The 15,660-nt window shown below is 56.8% G+C and overlaps 1 protein-coding gene across 1 annotated transcript in view; it reads right to left on the bottom strand.

Annotated features, from left to right (window-relative positions):
- Window positions 1-15,660, bottom strand: part of DSCAML1 (DS cell adhesion molecule like 1) — a 337,921-nt gene that overhangs the window by 75,072 nt on the left and 247,189 nt on the right. The window contains exons 6-11 of the mRNA XM_045797864.2: window positions 15,355-15,630; window positions 12,847-13,143; window positions 10,963-11,235; window positions 1,586-1,864; window positions 1,193-1,312; window positions 142-318 (exon numbers count right to left, since the gene is read on the bottom strand). Coding sequence (XP_045653820.2) covers window positions 142-318; window positions 1,193-1,312; window positions 1,586-1,864; window positions 10,963-11,235; window positions 12,847-13,143; window positions 15,355-15,630 — 1,422 coding nt within the window. The remainder of the gene's footprint in view (window positions 1-141; window positions 319-1,192; window positions 1,313-1,585; window positions 1,865-10,962; window positions 11,236-12,846; window positions 13,144-15,354; window positions 15,631-15,660) is intronic.

Below are 15,660 nucleotides of genomic sequence, written 5' to 3'. Positions count from 1 at the left end.
TGAGGGTCCCGAGTGCACCTCTGACCAAGAGCCCTCCCTGCCTCCTGCTCACAGATGGGATAGTGGTCGCTGGGCGAGTGTGGAGATGGACCCTGGCCTGTGGTCAGAGGGCTAGGAATGCCGCGCGCGGGCAGGACTCACTCTTGACGGTGAGGAACATGGATTTGCTGATGTCGGTGCCCACGCCGTTGCTGGCCTGGCAGAGGTAGTAGCCCATGTCCTCTTCCAGGACGTGGCGGATCAGCAGTGAGCTGTTGGCCAGGATCTGGGTGCGGCCGGTGAGGGGTACCGGGTGGTACTGCTGCGGGCTCCCGCTCCCTGGAAGGAGGCGGCCGTTAGGGGGCTGGCGCCCAGGCTAGCACGTGAGCTGGGTCAGGTTGGACTGGCCCAAGGGATGCCCTGATGTCCTTCTCTTGCCGATCTAGGGCTATCTTGTAGCACTCCCAAAGTACTCTGGGTGACCAGAAGACCCTCACAGAGGTCTGGCCCTGCCCCAGCTCTCAGGTAAGGCAGTGGAGTTGGGGACCTCAGCTCAAAGCTCGCCTTGACACTGAGCCTCAGGGCTGAACCTAGAGATGAAGAGTTGCCTTCAGGCCACTTGGCTGCAGGCAAAGGCAAGATGGAACCCTAAAATGGAAGCTGCCTGGTCTTGGACAGCCAGGCCTGGGAAAAGAGGACAGCCATCCTCCAAGGGGGGCTTTGTGACCCCCTCCCCTTTCCCCCAGGGTCAGTGATGGGCATGGCCTATGACAAGAAGTTAGCATGGGACTTAGTCAGATACCAAATGTATCCTTGGGATGATGTTGGGCTCCAAGAAGGACCACAATCCTAGAATAGGTTGACTGGTGATGAGCATGGGCCAAGGAGGTTCTGGGACCCCAAGCAGGGTGGGGAGAGCTGGGGAAAGCAGACATACACTGAGTTCTAGGGCTGGACCGGGGAAGGGAGGGGTCAACCTGTGGGGACTAGAGGAAATTTGGAGTCAGCATGATAGCTGTCTCCAGTCTGCAGACCCCTGAGGGTGGCTGAGACCAATGTCCAGAGTACCACCTGGGGTCCCATGAAAGCTTAGAACCCAGGGCTCCCACCCAGGGCTCGGAGTTGTTTGTAGGAAAATGGGCCCAAACCCCATCAGCTTTCTTCTCCCAACTCCCTGACTGTGCTCGGAGACGCGGGCTGGCCAGGGGCTCACCCTTGGCATGCTTCCACATGACCTTGGGAGGGGGGTAGCCATCCACCGAGCAGTTGAGCACGCCAGCTTTGCCGTAGATGCCGTCCTGGTTGTTGGGCTGCACCACAAATCGCGGGGGCACTGCGGGAAGAGGGGAGGTAGGGAGAAACAGATCATCTGTCTTTAACAGCTCTTCTGGGGTCTCTAACCTTCCATTCTGTGCCAGCCCCGCCTGGACCACGGTCAGGTTCGGAAGACGCAGCTCTGAAACTCAAGACACTGAGGGCTTTTGTTGGGTCCTGGGAGTCCCGCGTCCCAGCTCTGACTCTGCATGTGGCTAACTGAACAGGGCTGTTCCCCGCTCAGGGCCCTGAGCTGGGCCCTCCCTCCCCCACCCCTGGCCTCTCTGCTCACCACGCACGATGAGCTGGCGCTCCCGGCTCACGGTGGCCGCCGCGTTGCTGGCGATGCACGTGTAGTTGCCATTGTGCTTGAGGGAGACGCTGGAGATCTGCAGGGAGCTCATGAATTCCTTGCTCTCGATGGTCACGCCCGAGCCTGAGATGATCACCTGTCCGTCCTTCCTCCAGGTGATGCGGATGGGCATGTCCCCCGAGGACACCACGCAGGGGATATAGAGCAGCTGGCCGATGGAGGCAGGTGGGAACTCAAAGGGCTGGATTAGAGGGGGCACTGGGAAGGCAAGGGGAGTGCTGCTGTCAGGCCCCCCATGCGCCCCAGCCTGGCCAGCAGCAACTGCCTCATTGCCTCACCTCCCGGCCCCTCCTGCCCCTGGGGCTGTACATAGAGTTCCCCAGGGCACCAGTGCCTTGTCCTATAAATGCAGAATCTCTTGGGGCTGCCACTGCCCTTGCCTCTCATCCCCTTGCCCACCCAGGCCTCGACCCACTGTCTCTGTGTAGGGCGTTGGCTGGCCTGCATTAATCCTGACCCTCAGATTTGTCCCGGCAATGATGCATGGGCTTCTGGATTCCCATCTGCCTGCGGACACTGCTCGACGTTTGCCCTCACTCCCCTGCTGCTCCTTGATGGCTCGGTGTCACTTTCTTATCCCAAAGATATATCAGGTCCCTGGGGCCTGGGATTGACAGGGATGTTGTGCCCCAGATGTTGGGCATGGGGGAGAAGCTGGGTGCTGAGACTGTCCCCAGTGCATGCCCCATAGCTGTGCCTCTAAAAGCCAGGATGCTGTCCGCTAGCCTCTCCTTCAGAGGTCCCATCACCTGCCCTAGCCCTGTCCATTGTCATCAGGTGTTAGCACATTGAATCCTCCACCCCCCATAACATGATGTAGCTTAACTGTCTCTAGTTTACAGATGACAGCACTGAGGCTCAGAATGGAGAAGTCACTTGCCCTCGGTTATTTAGCTCCTAAGAGGTGACAGTGGGATTTGAGACCTGGTGTCCCTGCTCTCAGAGTCCACGTTCTCTCCCTTATGCTGCCTGGGTGCCTCTCTGAGAAAGCCCCAGACATGTCCAGCCCAACGACTCTTCCGTCTCATCAGTGAGCTCCCCTTGGGTAACAGGGAGGAGCAGAGAGGGAGCCCTGTCCTTTGTGAGACAATCCAGCCCGCCCCATAGCCCACATCTTGGCCCCTGGAGGACCTGTCTGGAGCCTGAGCCTCTGTAAGAAGGATCCTCCTTTCTCAGCTCTGGCTAGGGCATCAGCCATTATCTTTATGATAACTCAATTAGGCCACAGCGACTTCCCCAGCAAGTGGGGGGCGAAGGGAGAGAAGGAGACAGACAATTAGCTTAACAAGGATGAGCACCCAGTAGATGAGATCTCCTTTCTGCAGTCAAATAATTAAATTACAAGGCTGTCCACAGTCCTCTGGCCTTCTCCCAGGCTCCGGCACCACCCCCCCACTGGGGGAAGCCTGCCACTTTCCACCCTAGGCCTACCCACAGTGGCCCCCAGTAGGGCCAAGCCCTAGGGGGAGAGGATGGTGGCATCCTAGGCATGCCCAAGGCCCTCCATGTACCCCAAGGATTTTCAGGGCTCAGCAGGGAGCTTCCCCAGCAGAGTGGTGGGGTGTGGGCATAGAATAACCCTTGGCAGCCCTTTGTGTCCCTTGGAAAGTTCTTGATCAAGAGCCTAGGTCCAGAGAAAGTGACATTTAGATGGGATGGGATGAGAGTCATACCCTTCAGCAGGGTGTTTCACTGAGCTTCCCAGTGTCCTGTCCCACCTTAGTCTCCATCCTGCCACAGGGGCCCCATCAGCTTACCACAACCACCCGCTGCTCCAAGCCTTAGCTTGTGCCTTGGTGAACACAGCTGGGCATTTATCCTTCTTATTCCTACCATGTGTGCTCCTCCAAGGGCCCAAATCTAGGTCCAAAGGCCAGCCAGATCTTCTGGGGGCTCTGGTCGTTGTCTGGATCTTCCCATCCCGATCTCTGGGGCCTTGCCACACTATTCTGGGTGGTTTGCTGGGCCTTGGGGATCTCCACATGAGACTTCTCTGGAACCCTGACTCCAGTAATGGCCCAATGCCTGTTGCTGAGATTTCCTAGAGGTCCCTCTGTTGGGCTCTGTGGATCTCCCTCCCCACCGCCTGGGTTGTTTGGGTGCCTAGATCACACCAAGACTTCTGGTGTCCTTGGATTTTTTGAAGGAACTGTTGCAGAGACCCAGATCTGCCTCTAGTTTGTTTCTCTAGGCCAAACAGAGCCAGGCATGGTCCAGTTCTCCTTTCCACAGAGGCCCAAAGCTGGAGCCCCCAGCCCTCATGGGAAACGCCTCCTCGTCTTCTCAGAGCCCGCTCCAGTACCACCTCTTCCGTGAGGGCTGCTCTTGTCCCACAGCACCCATGCACCCTTCATCACGACACCCATCCCAGGGTGGGAGGGTGGCTGTTTGCTTTACTGCCCTCCATGGGAGTCTGGAAGCTCCTGAAGGGCCGTAACTAGGACTTACGTACCTGGTAAATTGTAGGAGCCCAATGAATGCCTGGTGGGTGAGTAAATGAATGAACATATGCTCAGATATTATTTCCTGGGTCGATTTTAGAAGTTTAACAGTCAGGGGGCAAGGGGTAGGGAGAGCACAGGATGGGAGTCCATCCGGAAAAAAGGGGGGGATTTCTACGTGGTTCCTCGAGATGCCGTATTTATACTATGGCATTTTGGAGCCAGGAGCTTATCCCTTGGTCCTTCCTGGGGGTCAGGCCCTTGCTATCACAGCCCCAGAACTGGCTCCTCTGCACACTCGAACATGACCAAGGGGAGACTCAGGCAGTGATAGGAGCAGAAAAGGAGGTGTGGGCAAAGCATGGAGCTGGCAGGTTAGACCAAGGAGGAGAGGGCTGAGGGGCTGTCAAGTCTGAAGGACCGTGCTCCGGGGATGGGTGGTCAAGTGCTGTATTTCCTCTATGAACAGAGCAAGTGGAAAGCAAAAGACTGAAATTAGGCAGGGAGATTTAGCTCAAGCAAGGGGAAGACTGCCTCTCTCAGTAAGAAGGGATTTGGATAATGGAATAAGTTGCTAAGGCAGGTTAATTCATTAATTAACTAATTCATCTAATATTTATGAAATGCCTAGTCTGTGAAGGCATTATTATGCTCCGTGTGGGCTGGGAAAGTAGAAACATGCTTAAAATACAGATAGAACCCCCAGGAGCTCATCATTTGCTAGGGAAGGCAAGATATTTCCCTCAATGATTATTGGACAAGCGCCCCCTGAATATACAGACGCTGAACTCCAAGCCATGAGACGTGTCATCACGAGGAGGTAGCATTTGGACAGAGAGCTAAAGGACGCAATGCTGTAAAAAAAGTACCTGGGGTGAGAGAATGGGAAAAGGCTGAGCCATGAGGCAGAGGCCAACCAGGGGCTGTCACTCCCTTCTGGCCTTTGAGAATAACATGGATGGCTATTGAGAGCCCACTGGAGACAGTAGCCAACCAGTATCCATCCGGGGGTTTAGACATTCCCCTGGGCTGGCCTGAGCTCTCAAGAGCACAACTGTCCTGTGGGAAGCAGATGACCCCAGACAACTCACCCGAGATCCAGGGCAGGCTCCTGGCCTCCTCCACCCCTTGCCCCTGCTGCAGGCCAATAAGGCAGGGGTGATGGTGTGGCTGATAAGTGTCCCCTTAGGATCCCTTGGTGGGAGTGCTAGGGGCCAGAGCCACTCACAGAATTTCTTGGCTCCAGGCTTCTGTTCAGATCCCCCCATAACTGCAGGCACAGCAGGAGGGAGAAGAAAGTCTAGGGATCCTGGCTCCTTCACAGGCTCCCAGAAGAGCAGGGGGAGCCCTGGGAGCGAGAGGCTCTGAGAAGCAGGCTGCGGGGGCTCTGTGATGGGAGTGTGGACAGCTGCCCAGAGGCGGGGCTGCTTTCTGACCTGGGAGTCAGGAAAGTCCTCCCCAACGCTCAGAGGTAGACGTGAGATAGTGGAATGTGTGCGTGTCCACTTCCGCCTCTGGGAAAGCAATCCTCAGCGGTGGGGGGTTCTGACCACCTCTATCGCAGTGATGACCAGGGACCTCTCAAGTGTCGACTACACGAAGGGCCCCCTCTTGCCCCTCAGTCCCAGCATCTCGCCAGCGCCCAGCCTGAACGTAGGAGGCACGGATGTCATGTGACCCACGGTCCTGTCTCCGGAAGCCCTGCTCTGGCCACAGTCATCTTTGGGGAGAGGGCAACTCCTCACTGACAAGGTGCTACTATGGTGAAAAGGCCGGGGAATGGAGTGGCTGGGGACAGACAGTGGTTGTGGCAGTCCAGGAGGTGTCTGGCCACCATAAAGGCTTTATGGCCGCCTGTTTGGGAGTGCTGCGCGGACGATGGTGTGCTGACCGCCAGCCCAGACCATAAACGCTTTATGGTGTTTCTCATCATCTGTCTGAGACTGAGCCTTTGAATTTATTGCACCTCCTTAGCAGAGAGAGGGCACTGGGGGGGGGTTGGAGCGTCTGCCCGTGCAGCGTGGAGACAGGGAGAGACCGTGCCCAGGAGCTGGGTTCCAGCCTCTGCTTTCCGTGCAAGGGAACAGAGGGAGGTCGCCCCCCCCCAACCACCCTGCCTTTGCCCTAAGCCTCTGTTTCCTTATCTGAAAAATGGAGGAGTTGGACCGAGTAATCTCTAAAACCTCTAATATTTTAGGAATAATAATTACAACTTCCTTCGGTGTTTTTTTTACACAAGCCTCTCTTCTCAGGAAGGCCTTCCCTGACTACCCTATTTAAAATCGCAAACCACTCTCCCCTCCTCTTGGCGCTCTCATCCCCGCTCCCTCTTTGACACGGGGCAGCTTTTGTATATTTCATGCATTATCCATTTGCCCAGCAGAACGGAAGCTCCCTGAGGGCAGGGACTTTTGTCTTGAGCGTGGCTGCATTTGTAGGATGGTGCCCAGAAGACAGAGGGAGCGTAGTAAATGTCAATGAATGAATCAGTAGATGCTGCTTCCACACCATCGTCCCCATCATCACTGTGACCACAGTCATCGTCTTGAGCCCTGTCTGTCCACCTGAGCGGCTGCTTGCTCCTGTGTGCCAGGGCCCCTCTGCTGGGGAATAGGGCTGCTGGCAGGAGCTTTCCCGGTGCCCCTGTCTCCCAAGTACAACTGGGCCCTCTGCACCTGTGCAGCCTGCTGTCTCCCCTTCCTGTGGATTCTGGTGGGTCTCTTCCAACCCTCCCCCACTGAGGATAGCAGGCATTTGGCCAGGTGACTGGCTTTTTCGTAAGCCCCAACCTATGGTCACAGAAACCCCCAGCCCACTCACTGGTGTGGAAGGGGCCCTCCTCCAAAGGTTCCACACACATGGCAGGCACTGGTTTGGGCAGTCAGGGAAGACGGAGCGGGGGTGGGGAGTATGGGCATCCGGGAATGAGCGTTTGTGTGTGTCCTCTTCCGTGTGCTCTCACGGGAGCCTGGCGCTACCTCCCAGTCCTGGCCTTGCTGAGCATGGGCGGCAAGCTCTCCTGTCCTCGTTTTGCTCCAGAAGCCCACAGAGGCTCAGATGCGGGGATGGAGATGTTCTCTCACTGAGCTAAAGCCACGGGGCCCCAGTTGCAGCCTGCCTTCTTAGTTAATTAAGCATTCAGCCCGCGTGCCCAGAGATGCTTTTATGCTACATTATTTTTCAGCTACGGGGGGCTCTAAAGACATCAAATCTGGGTTGGATCTATGTGCCCTCCTCTTAGCATCCTGCCAAGGATGTCTCTGGATGCCCAGAGAGGAGCACTTGCCTTCCCTGCAGCCCTGCTCTCCCCTGCCAGTCGGCGTTACACGCCCCAAAGCCCAAGGGGCCCACAAAGCATGCCCACTCTCTCCCCTGGGCCCTCCCACCTTGCTGGGCCCAGCAGGCTCACTTGGGCAATATTTCATATGGTACCACCTGCAGCCACCTTTTGTGTCTCAGGAATGATGTCTTACAGGAGGGTAGAGACAGAGCCAATATTTGTGCACATGTGACTGCCAGCACGCGTGTGTGTGTGTGTGTGCACACGTGCGCACGTGCAACGGTGGACAGGTTAGCGTGTGTATATTTGTTGCATGAACGTGCATACCGTAAGGACCAGTGAGTACATGGCATGCATCCTCACGCACAAAGGGCTCCGCAGGCGTGTTGGGTGTGTTCTGCTCCCAGCTCAGGGTTTGAAAAATTCACCAGCAGTCCCAGAAGGAATGGGGTCAGCAGTTGTTTTTCCAGCTCCTTGGAGCAGCGTGGGTTTTTGCCCCTTCCTGCCCAAGAAGCCCACAGCACCGCCAGAGAGATGCAGGGTGGGAGGGACTTCTAATTGATCCCCAGTGTCTAGTGCCTTGTCCCACCTCCACCTTGCCCTTTGCTATACCCTGGCTCTCCGCTCTGATCCCCTGAGCGGGATGCGTGTCCCAGTCAGGTGATGGGAGTGGGCTCAGCAGCGCTGCCTCTGGACCTGGCCCTCCTCGCCCAGAGTCGGGGCCCCGTTCCACGCCCAGGGGCACCTCCTCCACCCTCCGGCTTGAGTAGCTCTCCGAACAGCACATCAGCTAATCAAGCAATGTGCTCATAATCAGCTCTGATGGGTTCTTCTGCAAAAGTGCATTCTAATGAGGTGGGGAGAGGGAGTCAGGGAGTGGGAGGCTGAAGGACCGGAGCTTGCCGAGTGGCAGGGGCAGGGGGTCCCAGAGCCCCTCACACAAATGCTGCTTCTCGGTCTGGAGAGAAAACAAGTGACCACTGTCCCTCTAGGGCTGGATCTTCAGACCCTGAGGGCGGGGAAGACGGAATGTGTGCACACGTGCCCTGTACCCTGTACACACACACAGCGTTTGATGAACGCCGGGCTTTGTGCAGGGTGCGGGTGCCACGCGTGCCTGGTGCATGGGCTCTGCCCTCTAGATCTCACACACACACACACACATACACACACACGCGCGCGCGCGCGCCCCCCCCCCCCCCTTTCCTCTTGTCGCTCAGCACCATCACAACAGGCCCAGAGAGTCGCTGAGACGGAATGCATCAGATTCAATTCATTAGGACTGATCGCTCCCTGAATGGGGTTGAATAATTGATGAGCAGAAGCAGCTTTCAGGATGTTCTGCGTACTCCGAGGCTCGCGGGAACCCTATTATTTATTTATTTATTTATTTTTAAGCCAACAAACCCGGCCAAATGCTCACTGGTGCAGGCGGGCGAAGGGAGTGGAGCAAAGGTTAGATGTTTTAATATGTGATGTTTACAATGTAAACTCTCGGTCCACTGCTTGTAACGGAAATGGATACGGCAGCCCTTGATGCTGGGAGGGGGGAGCAGGCACTGCCGTCTTCTCTGCCACCAAGCTGGGGATGTGGCCTGGGGGTTGTGAGGCTCCTGCCAGCCCAGGGCTCCAGGTGGGACAGAGGCCTTCGGCTAAGGAGGGGGCTAGGGTGCCCCTCAGCCTAGCTAGGGTGTAGCGGTGGGAGGCAGGGAGTCTGATGCCGTCAGGATCTCCTGTCACCTGCCCGGGCTTGAAACGGCCACAGCCCCACCACTGCTGGGGCTCAAAGCGAGGCCCCCAGCAAGCCACTCCAACCCTGACCACTGTCTCAGTTTCAGCTCAAGAAACACTCACTGCCTGGCAGACGCGGCATCTGTCTCTCCAAATTCTTCCTTCTCCCAGACTTCCCTCTTCCTGTCCACAAAGCTGCTGTTGGATCCTGCTTCAGGAGCCTGGGACCCACTGGGGACTTCTGTGCCAGGGCCCCTTTGTAGACCTGGACACCCCCCCTCCGCCATTTCTTCCTGCCTATGGCCCCCCCACCCCCGTCCACCGGGGCCCAGGCCAGCTTTCCTCTCCTGGTGTGTGTGTGTGTGTGTGTGTGTGTGTGTGTGTGTGTGTGGTCCCTGGGGATACGGAGGGGACCTCCCCTCCTTGCGCCCTGGCGACAGGGGCTCTCAGCCTTCTCAGGGACTCCATCTTTCTTCCTGACTCCCTCTCAGGGGGTCCCCAAGGCCTCTTTCTTTATTCCTGAGGTGGAGTTTGGAGAATGGTTCCTATTTCCAGCCCTCCCTTCCCCTAGCTCTGGGTTAGAGCCCAGAACCTGGAGGTAGAAAGGCCCGGCAAACATTCCGCTTCCTGATGACAATTTCCTGACTTTTTTTTGCCTCAGCCTTTTCCGCCTTGGAAGGCAGCTATGCTAACCACTATACCACCAACACCCTTGTCCGCCTTGGAAATTGGGGATAAAATGGTACCTGCCCGAGATAAGCGGGCAGTGCTGGGGTTCAGTGAAACAGACCGTGTAGAGAATCCAGTCACAGCGACTGGCGTGTGGTGGGCCCACCACAGCGATATCAGTCTTATCACGACAACGGCTGCAGTCTGGTGCTAGAGACCAGGATGGTGGCTGGAGACCACAGCCCTCCCTCCTCCCTCATGGAGCCCCAGGATGGCACCTCCATGCTCCCAGAGCCTCGGGCTCTCCCAGTGCTTGATCCCACTCGGACCCTTACTCATTACGGCCATTAGTGACCTCCCGCCCCAGCTGCCTGGCTTTCCCTGACCCCTCCTCAGCCAGGCCCCCTTCTCTGTCCTGCCCCGGAGCACCCAGGCCACCCTGTTCCCACGCACTGCGCGGAAAGTCTCCAGGCCTGGCAGTTCAAGAACGCATTTGGGACGGAGCCTGGCACACCACACAGCCCCAGAACCAAGGGGACAGACGTCACTGCTCACACACTCATGGAGTTCCTTAGTTCCACTCATTCGGTCATCGACTCCATAGGCATTTAGCGGATGGCTACTATGCGCCAGGCACTGTGCTACGTACCCCTGCACAAAACACACACCCGGCCCCCTGAGCATGAAGGGCCTGGGCCGAGGTTTTGCTAGGCAGTGTTCTGCAGGCCTCAGATAGCGTGAGCAGATGGAGGGGATTCAGACGCCCAGAACCTGCTCCCTCCACCCAGCCTCCTGCTGCTTCTGCCCCCCACCCCCCGCTCCTGCCTCTTGCCCCTGTCTTGGTGGTCTCTGGTGGGCCCCTGCTGACGTCGCACGGCTCCCTCCTGACGGATGCAGCCTGCCGTCTGTGACCTGGGTCTCTTGCCCAGAAGGTGACTTTTATGGGTCATAGGCCCCTCATGCCTCACGGATCAGTGCCACATTGTCCCATGGCCTACAGAGGGAACCTGCGTGCAGAGGTACTCATGGCCTTCTTTGTCCCCCTGCAATCTTCCCCCCTTTCTCCCAAACCTTCTCTTCCTTGGCCATCTCCTCCTTCAGGCCTGGCTGCTGCTGCCCGAGCAGCCGGCGGGGGAGACAGCCCCGGGTGGGCTCTGGTTCCGGGGGAGGCCTACCTTTGACGGCCACGTGGACGCTCTGGCTGATGGACAGCTGGGGCTGGATGAGGACACTGCACAGGTACTCCCCCTCGTCCATGCCCTTCTGCACGTCGGTCAGCTTCAGCGTCCCGTTCTCGAACACCACCTGGCGGTGGTTGTCAGGCAGTAACAGGGCGTCCTTGTACCACTTGATGGAGTAGTAGGGGTAGCCGATGACCCTGCAGTTGATGAGGGCGTCCCGCCCAGCGACGGCTGTGATGTTCCTCATCGCCCGGATGCTGGGGGGGCCTGGGTGGGAGTCAGGAGGGAGAAGGAGCAGAGGAGGGACAAGCGGTTCGGTTAGCCAGGGACAGCCAGGAGCTGCCCTTCAACTCTCTTCTCCATTGCTTGGTTCTAAAACTCTCAGGGGATGGAGATTCAGTGGGGCGGGGTCGGGGGGGAGAGGGAAGCCTTTATTGCAAGGCTAAAGGCAGAGGCTGGAGCTGGGGGCACCCACGGTCTCTCCAGGACTCCCTGTTACTAGCGTCAAATAGTTGCAAACATATGTTCCATTCCTGCCTGGGGCAAGAATCCATCCCCCTAATGGGATGGGGTACGTGAGCCAACTGAAGACTCATAGGAAGTGACTGGGATTTAGGAGGGTGAGTTCTCATTTACAAGGAGATTAAGATTTGGGGGTTACAACAGCAATGTGGAGATTTTGTTATTTTCCTTCAACTTGTGGATAATGGTCTTGTACAAAAAGGATCTCGTATACATTAAATATTTAAAAGACAGTAGGAAGGTCTTCACTGGATGAGCTGACGATTTTCTTCTAAATAGGTAAGTGCGTTTTGTGGATCCCTGAGAAGGGGCCCTAAATGGGGGGCTCTGGGAATCCTGGCTGTGCGGAGGGGGTACCCTCAGCTGGGTGGCTAGGCAGGTGGCAATGTGGCAGCAGTAAAGGGGGCTCAGAGGCCTCCAGGCAGGGAGCTGGAGTGGGTGTAGGAAACTCCAGGCTTCAAGTTCCCCACCCAGAAGATGAGAGGCCGCACAGGGGATCCCAGGAGCCTGTAACTCTGAGCCTTCCAATTCAAAGGCAGGAAGGTAGCTAAATGGGGGACCACCTTTCTCATGTGGGGTTGGAGACCTGGCTCCATGGCAGTCACCAGTGCCCTTCCCCCACTCCTCTTCTGCCCTTGGGTCAGGGGTTACTGTAGGGGCCAGATGAGGACCAGTCGGACCCGACAGCGCTGCAAAGAGCTTCGAGGAGCTCTTCCCACCACAGTGACTTGCAGAGCTGAGATCTGGGGATGATCACCTGAGGACTGCTTCCCCCATTCCTGGGGGGTATCTGCTTTGGGATACCCCCACCCAGCCCCAGCCTCCCACTCTTGATGGCTTGGGCCTTGGGGGGAGGAAATTGGGGGAAGATAGTGTGCTGGCTCCTGGCTGCTTACACCTCCTGGAGCATTTGGGGGGATGGCTCAGCGCGAGGACAGTGGAAGCACAGCTTTGATGGACACCCCCATCAAAGGTCAAGTCTGGTCCCCCTGCCCCATCCCTGTCCTTACAAGGTCCTGGTGGGGCTGGCGGTTGCTAGTGGGGTGCTGAGTGTACCTGGGGCCAGAGAGATTTGATGGGGAGGAATGGGGGGGCAGGTCAGACTGGGAGAGGAGAAGGGGCAGGAGGAGGGGATGACAATGCAGAGGAGGGCGAACTGTACCAGACACGCACACACAAGAAAGGATGACAGGTTTGTGGAGGGCAGGGAAAAGGGGAGAAAGAGAGGAGAGAGACCGCTACTAAAAGCAAAATGACAGTTAATAATAAGTACTAATCACCACAAGAATAATGGGAACCACAGAGATGGCAAAGGAACTCAAAAGCCTATTCTGATATTTAAATGTAGACAGGCACCTCTTACGTTTATTCGCGCCTGATATTCAGCACTGCCCACCGAGTTCCGCGCCGTGCACCGGTACACGCCCCCGTCGCGGATCTGGGGGCCCGTGACGTTCATGTGGCTGATGGTGGTGCCGTCCGACATGGTATACTGGTTGGTGCGGTGGCTCCCATCCCGCACGATGGGCTCGTCGTCCAGGGCCCAGGTGACAGTGGGGGGTGGGGCGCCCTTGGCCGCACACATCAGCGAGAACTGCTCCCCGGGGTTGACCACCTTCTCGCTGAAGGACGAGACGATGCGGGGCGTGCCATCTGCAGGGAGCGAGAAGTCCCCCTCAGGGTCACAGAGCCACCAAGAGACTGCCCGGCCAGGCCACCCCACCCTGGGAGGTACCCATTACTATGCACAGGACTGACGACTCCCGGATGTGGATCCTCCCGCGGCCCCTTTTGAGCTCTGTGTCTTTGGGCAAGTTACCTAACTGCTCTGAGCCTTCCCATTTCTTAACTGTGGAGGATGGAGATAGCGGGGATAGTGAATATACCCTTTCCATACGGATGCTGTGAGGACGAAATGAATTACTGCATTAAAGATCTTCGCACAGCACTTTGTAAGTGCTTGATAAATGTCAGCTCCTGTCGACTTTTCCTTTTCTGCCTTTCTCCTGTGTTATAAAGACAGAGGACTCAAGAACCGTGTGTGGAACCAGGACCCGGCTGGGCTGGACCTGTGGAGTCTAATTCTAGCTCTCGTTCCTGCAGGTGTGGGGGGGTGGGGGGTTGCTGTAGCCCGGTTAGCAAAAATAGCCCTGTTAGCAAAACGCCTGAAGTCTGAAGCTTAGCTGTCGCCCAGAGGCACAGGTGTGTGTGTGCGTGGTGGGAACTTAAGTCTCCGCTGACCCAATAACCCTGGACAGGACAATGAACCCCGCTGCCCCACCTTGCTCCATGGAAGAGGGGGCATGTAATTATTGAGCCTGGCCATCCTTCCACCCGGGATTGTTGTAAAGGGTTAAAGTCCACGTTATGCACTTTACCAAGTAAAAACTAAGACAAACATTTAAAAAAAAAAAGTAAGGCCAATGAAGCATGAGTCTCTACATCCCACCCACATTTCACACCAAAATGCTCATGTTAATCCAGTCTGCCAGCCCCTAGCCCCATTTATGGGGGGGCTCTTACCTAAAACCAGGGGAGAGCCCGGGACTGCCCACCAGGGTCATGGCCTTTGGCCCCTCCTCTGCTTCCTTGCCTGAACCTTCCCATCTGGCTGTTGCTCCCTCCCCACTCTCTGCCCTTCCCGCCAGCTTCACGTCCCATATCCCTGCCCCGAACCGGCCATCAGGGGGCTGTCCTCTCAGAGAGAAAATGCACTGTGTGGGGAATCGGTCAGACAGGACGCCCTCAGAGGTCAGGTACCCACTTCGAACTGGTCTGTGCCTGGCTGGTGTGCTTCCGCACTGGGAAGAGGATCTGGCTGGACAAGAGGAGGCAGGGGCTAAGGGTGGGGCAGTTCACTGGGTACTGTACTTAGGGTGAGGGATAAGGGGAGGCCCGCTCCCAGGTCCCACCTCCCAAGGAATGAGGACCCACAGACTGTGACAGATGGACCCATGTGGGATCCTGACAACCTGTAGGGCTGCCTGGGTTTGGTATCTTTGTTATGACCGAAAAATCCTTGGAAGCGATAGGACTGTGGGGTTTTTGTTTTGTTTTGGTAGCAACAAAGGAGCTGGGGGACCACTAAATTTGTTGGTAAGGATAGGGTCTCTGCTAATCCTCACTGTATCCCTGTGCAAATAAGAAAAAGAGGCTGCTTCTGTGTGGTCACAACCTGGTGGCAGGGCTCATGGCTTGACAAGTGGAATCCAAGCTGGATTTCAGTCCTTACTTTTGGTCCCTCCCTGAGGGTTAGGCACTTTGTGCAGTGAACAACCTGAACACCCATACACAGATGTGCTGGGTGAGGAGCCCTGGGTGGTAGCAGCTTTTAAAGGCGACAGAAGCATGTGAAAACCCAGGTCTGTAAGAAGAAACAGAGCCTGTTGTGAAGAGACCTTAGTCAGGGAGAAGATTTGAAAGTCTATGAGGCTGGCAGGAAGGGAAGAGAGGACAGCCAGAAAGAGAGGGATCAGGGAAGAAGGCAGAGGCAGGGCTCAAGGCAGTGACTCCTGGTGGGAAGTCCCAGGGCCCCTGTGAGACTGAAAGCCTCTGGGATCTTAAAGAAAACACCTTTCGTAGTGAGGTTCTAGTAATTTTGGAGGGCAGAGGCAATATAGCATGGTGGTTAAGAGACCTGAGTTTGGATCCCAAGTCTGACCTTTGGCCGAGCTGTGTGACCTCGGGCAAGTGACCAAGCCTCAGTTTCCCCAACTGCAAAATAGGGAACATGAAGAAAAAGCATCCCCACACAGGGCCCATGGAAGGATGAACTAAGATAGGCATGTGCCTGGACCAGCGCCTGCTCTCAGGAGGAGGGGGGGGGAGTCTGAACCCACCCGGGTGCCAGCCGCCCCAGCTCACCCTCCAGTACAATGATGGCGAAGTCCTGCGCGGTCTGGGCCTTGCGGGTGGCAAAGCACTGGTAGGCTCCGGAGTGGCTCTTCTGGGCCGAGGTGATGAGCAGAGTCTCGTTACTGAGCCCGCGGATGGAGACGGACTCGTCGGGCAGCACCAGCTCAGTGTTGCGGTACCAGCGGAGGGTGAATTCCGGGGAGCCCAGCAGGGCACAGGAGAGGATGACCGTGCTGCCGATCCCGGTCTTCAGCTTCTTTGGTGTCAGGGTCACGTGAAGGGGGTCTGGGCCGGGCCAGCAGGGGAGGAGTGAGG

Source organism: Ursus americanus, chromosome 16 (genome assembly GCF_024610735.1).
Source record: "Ursus americanus isolate L20-20 chromosome 16, mUrsAme1.1.p, whole genome shotgun sequence".
In the NCBI taxonomy this organism is placed as follows: domain Eukaryota; kingdom Metazoa; phylum Chordata; class Mammalia; order Carnivora; family Ursidae; genus Ursus; species Ursus americanus.
This window is presented reverse-complemented; position numbering and strand designations above follow the sequence as displayed.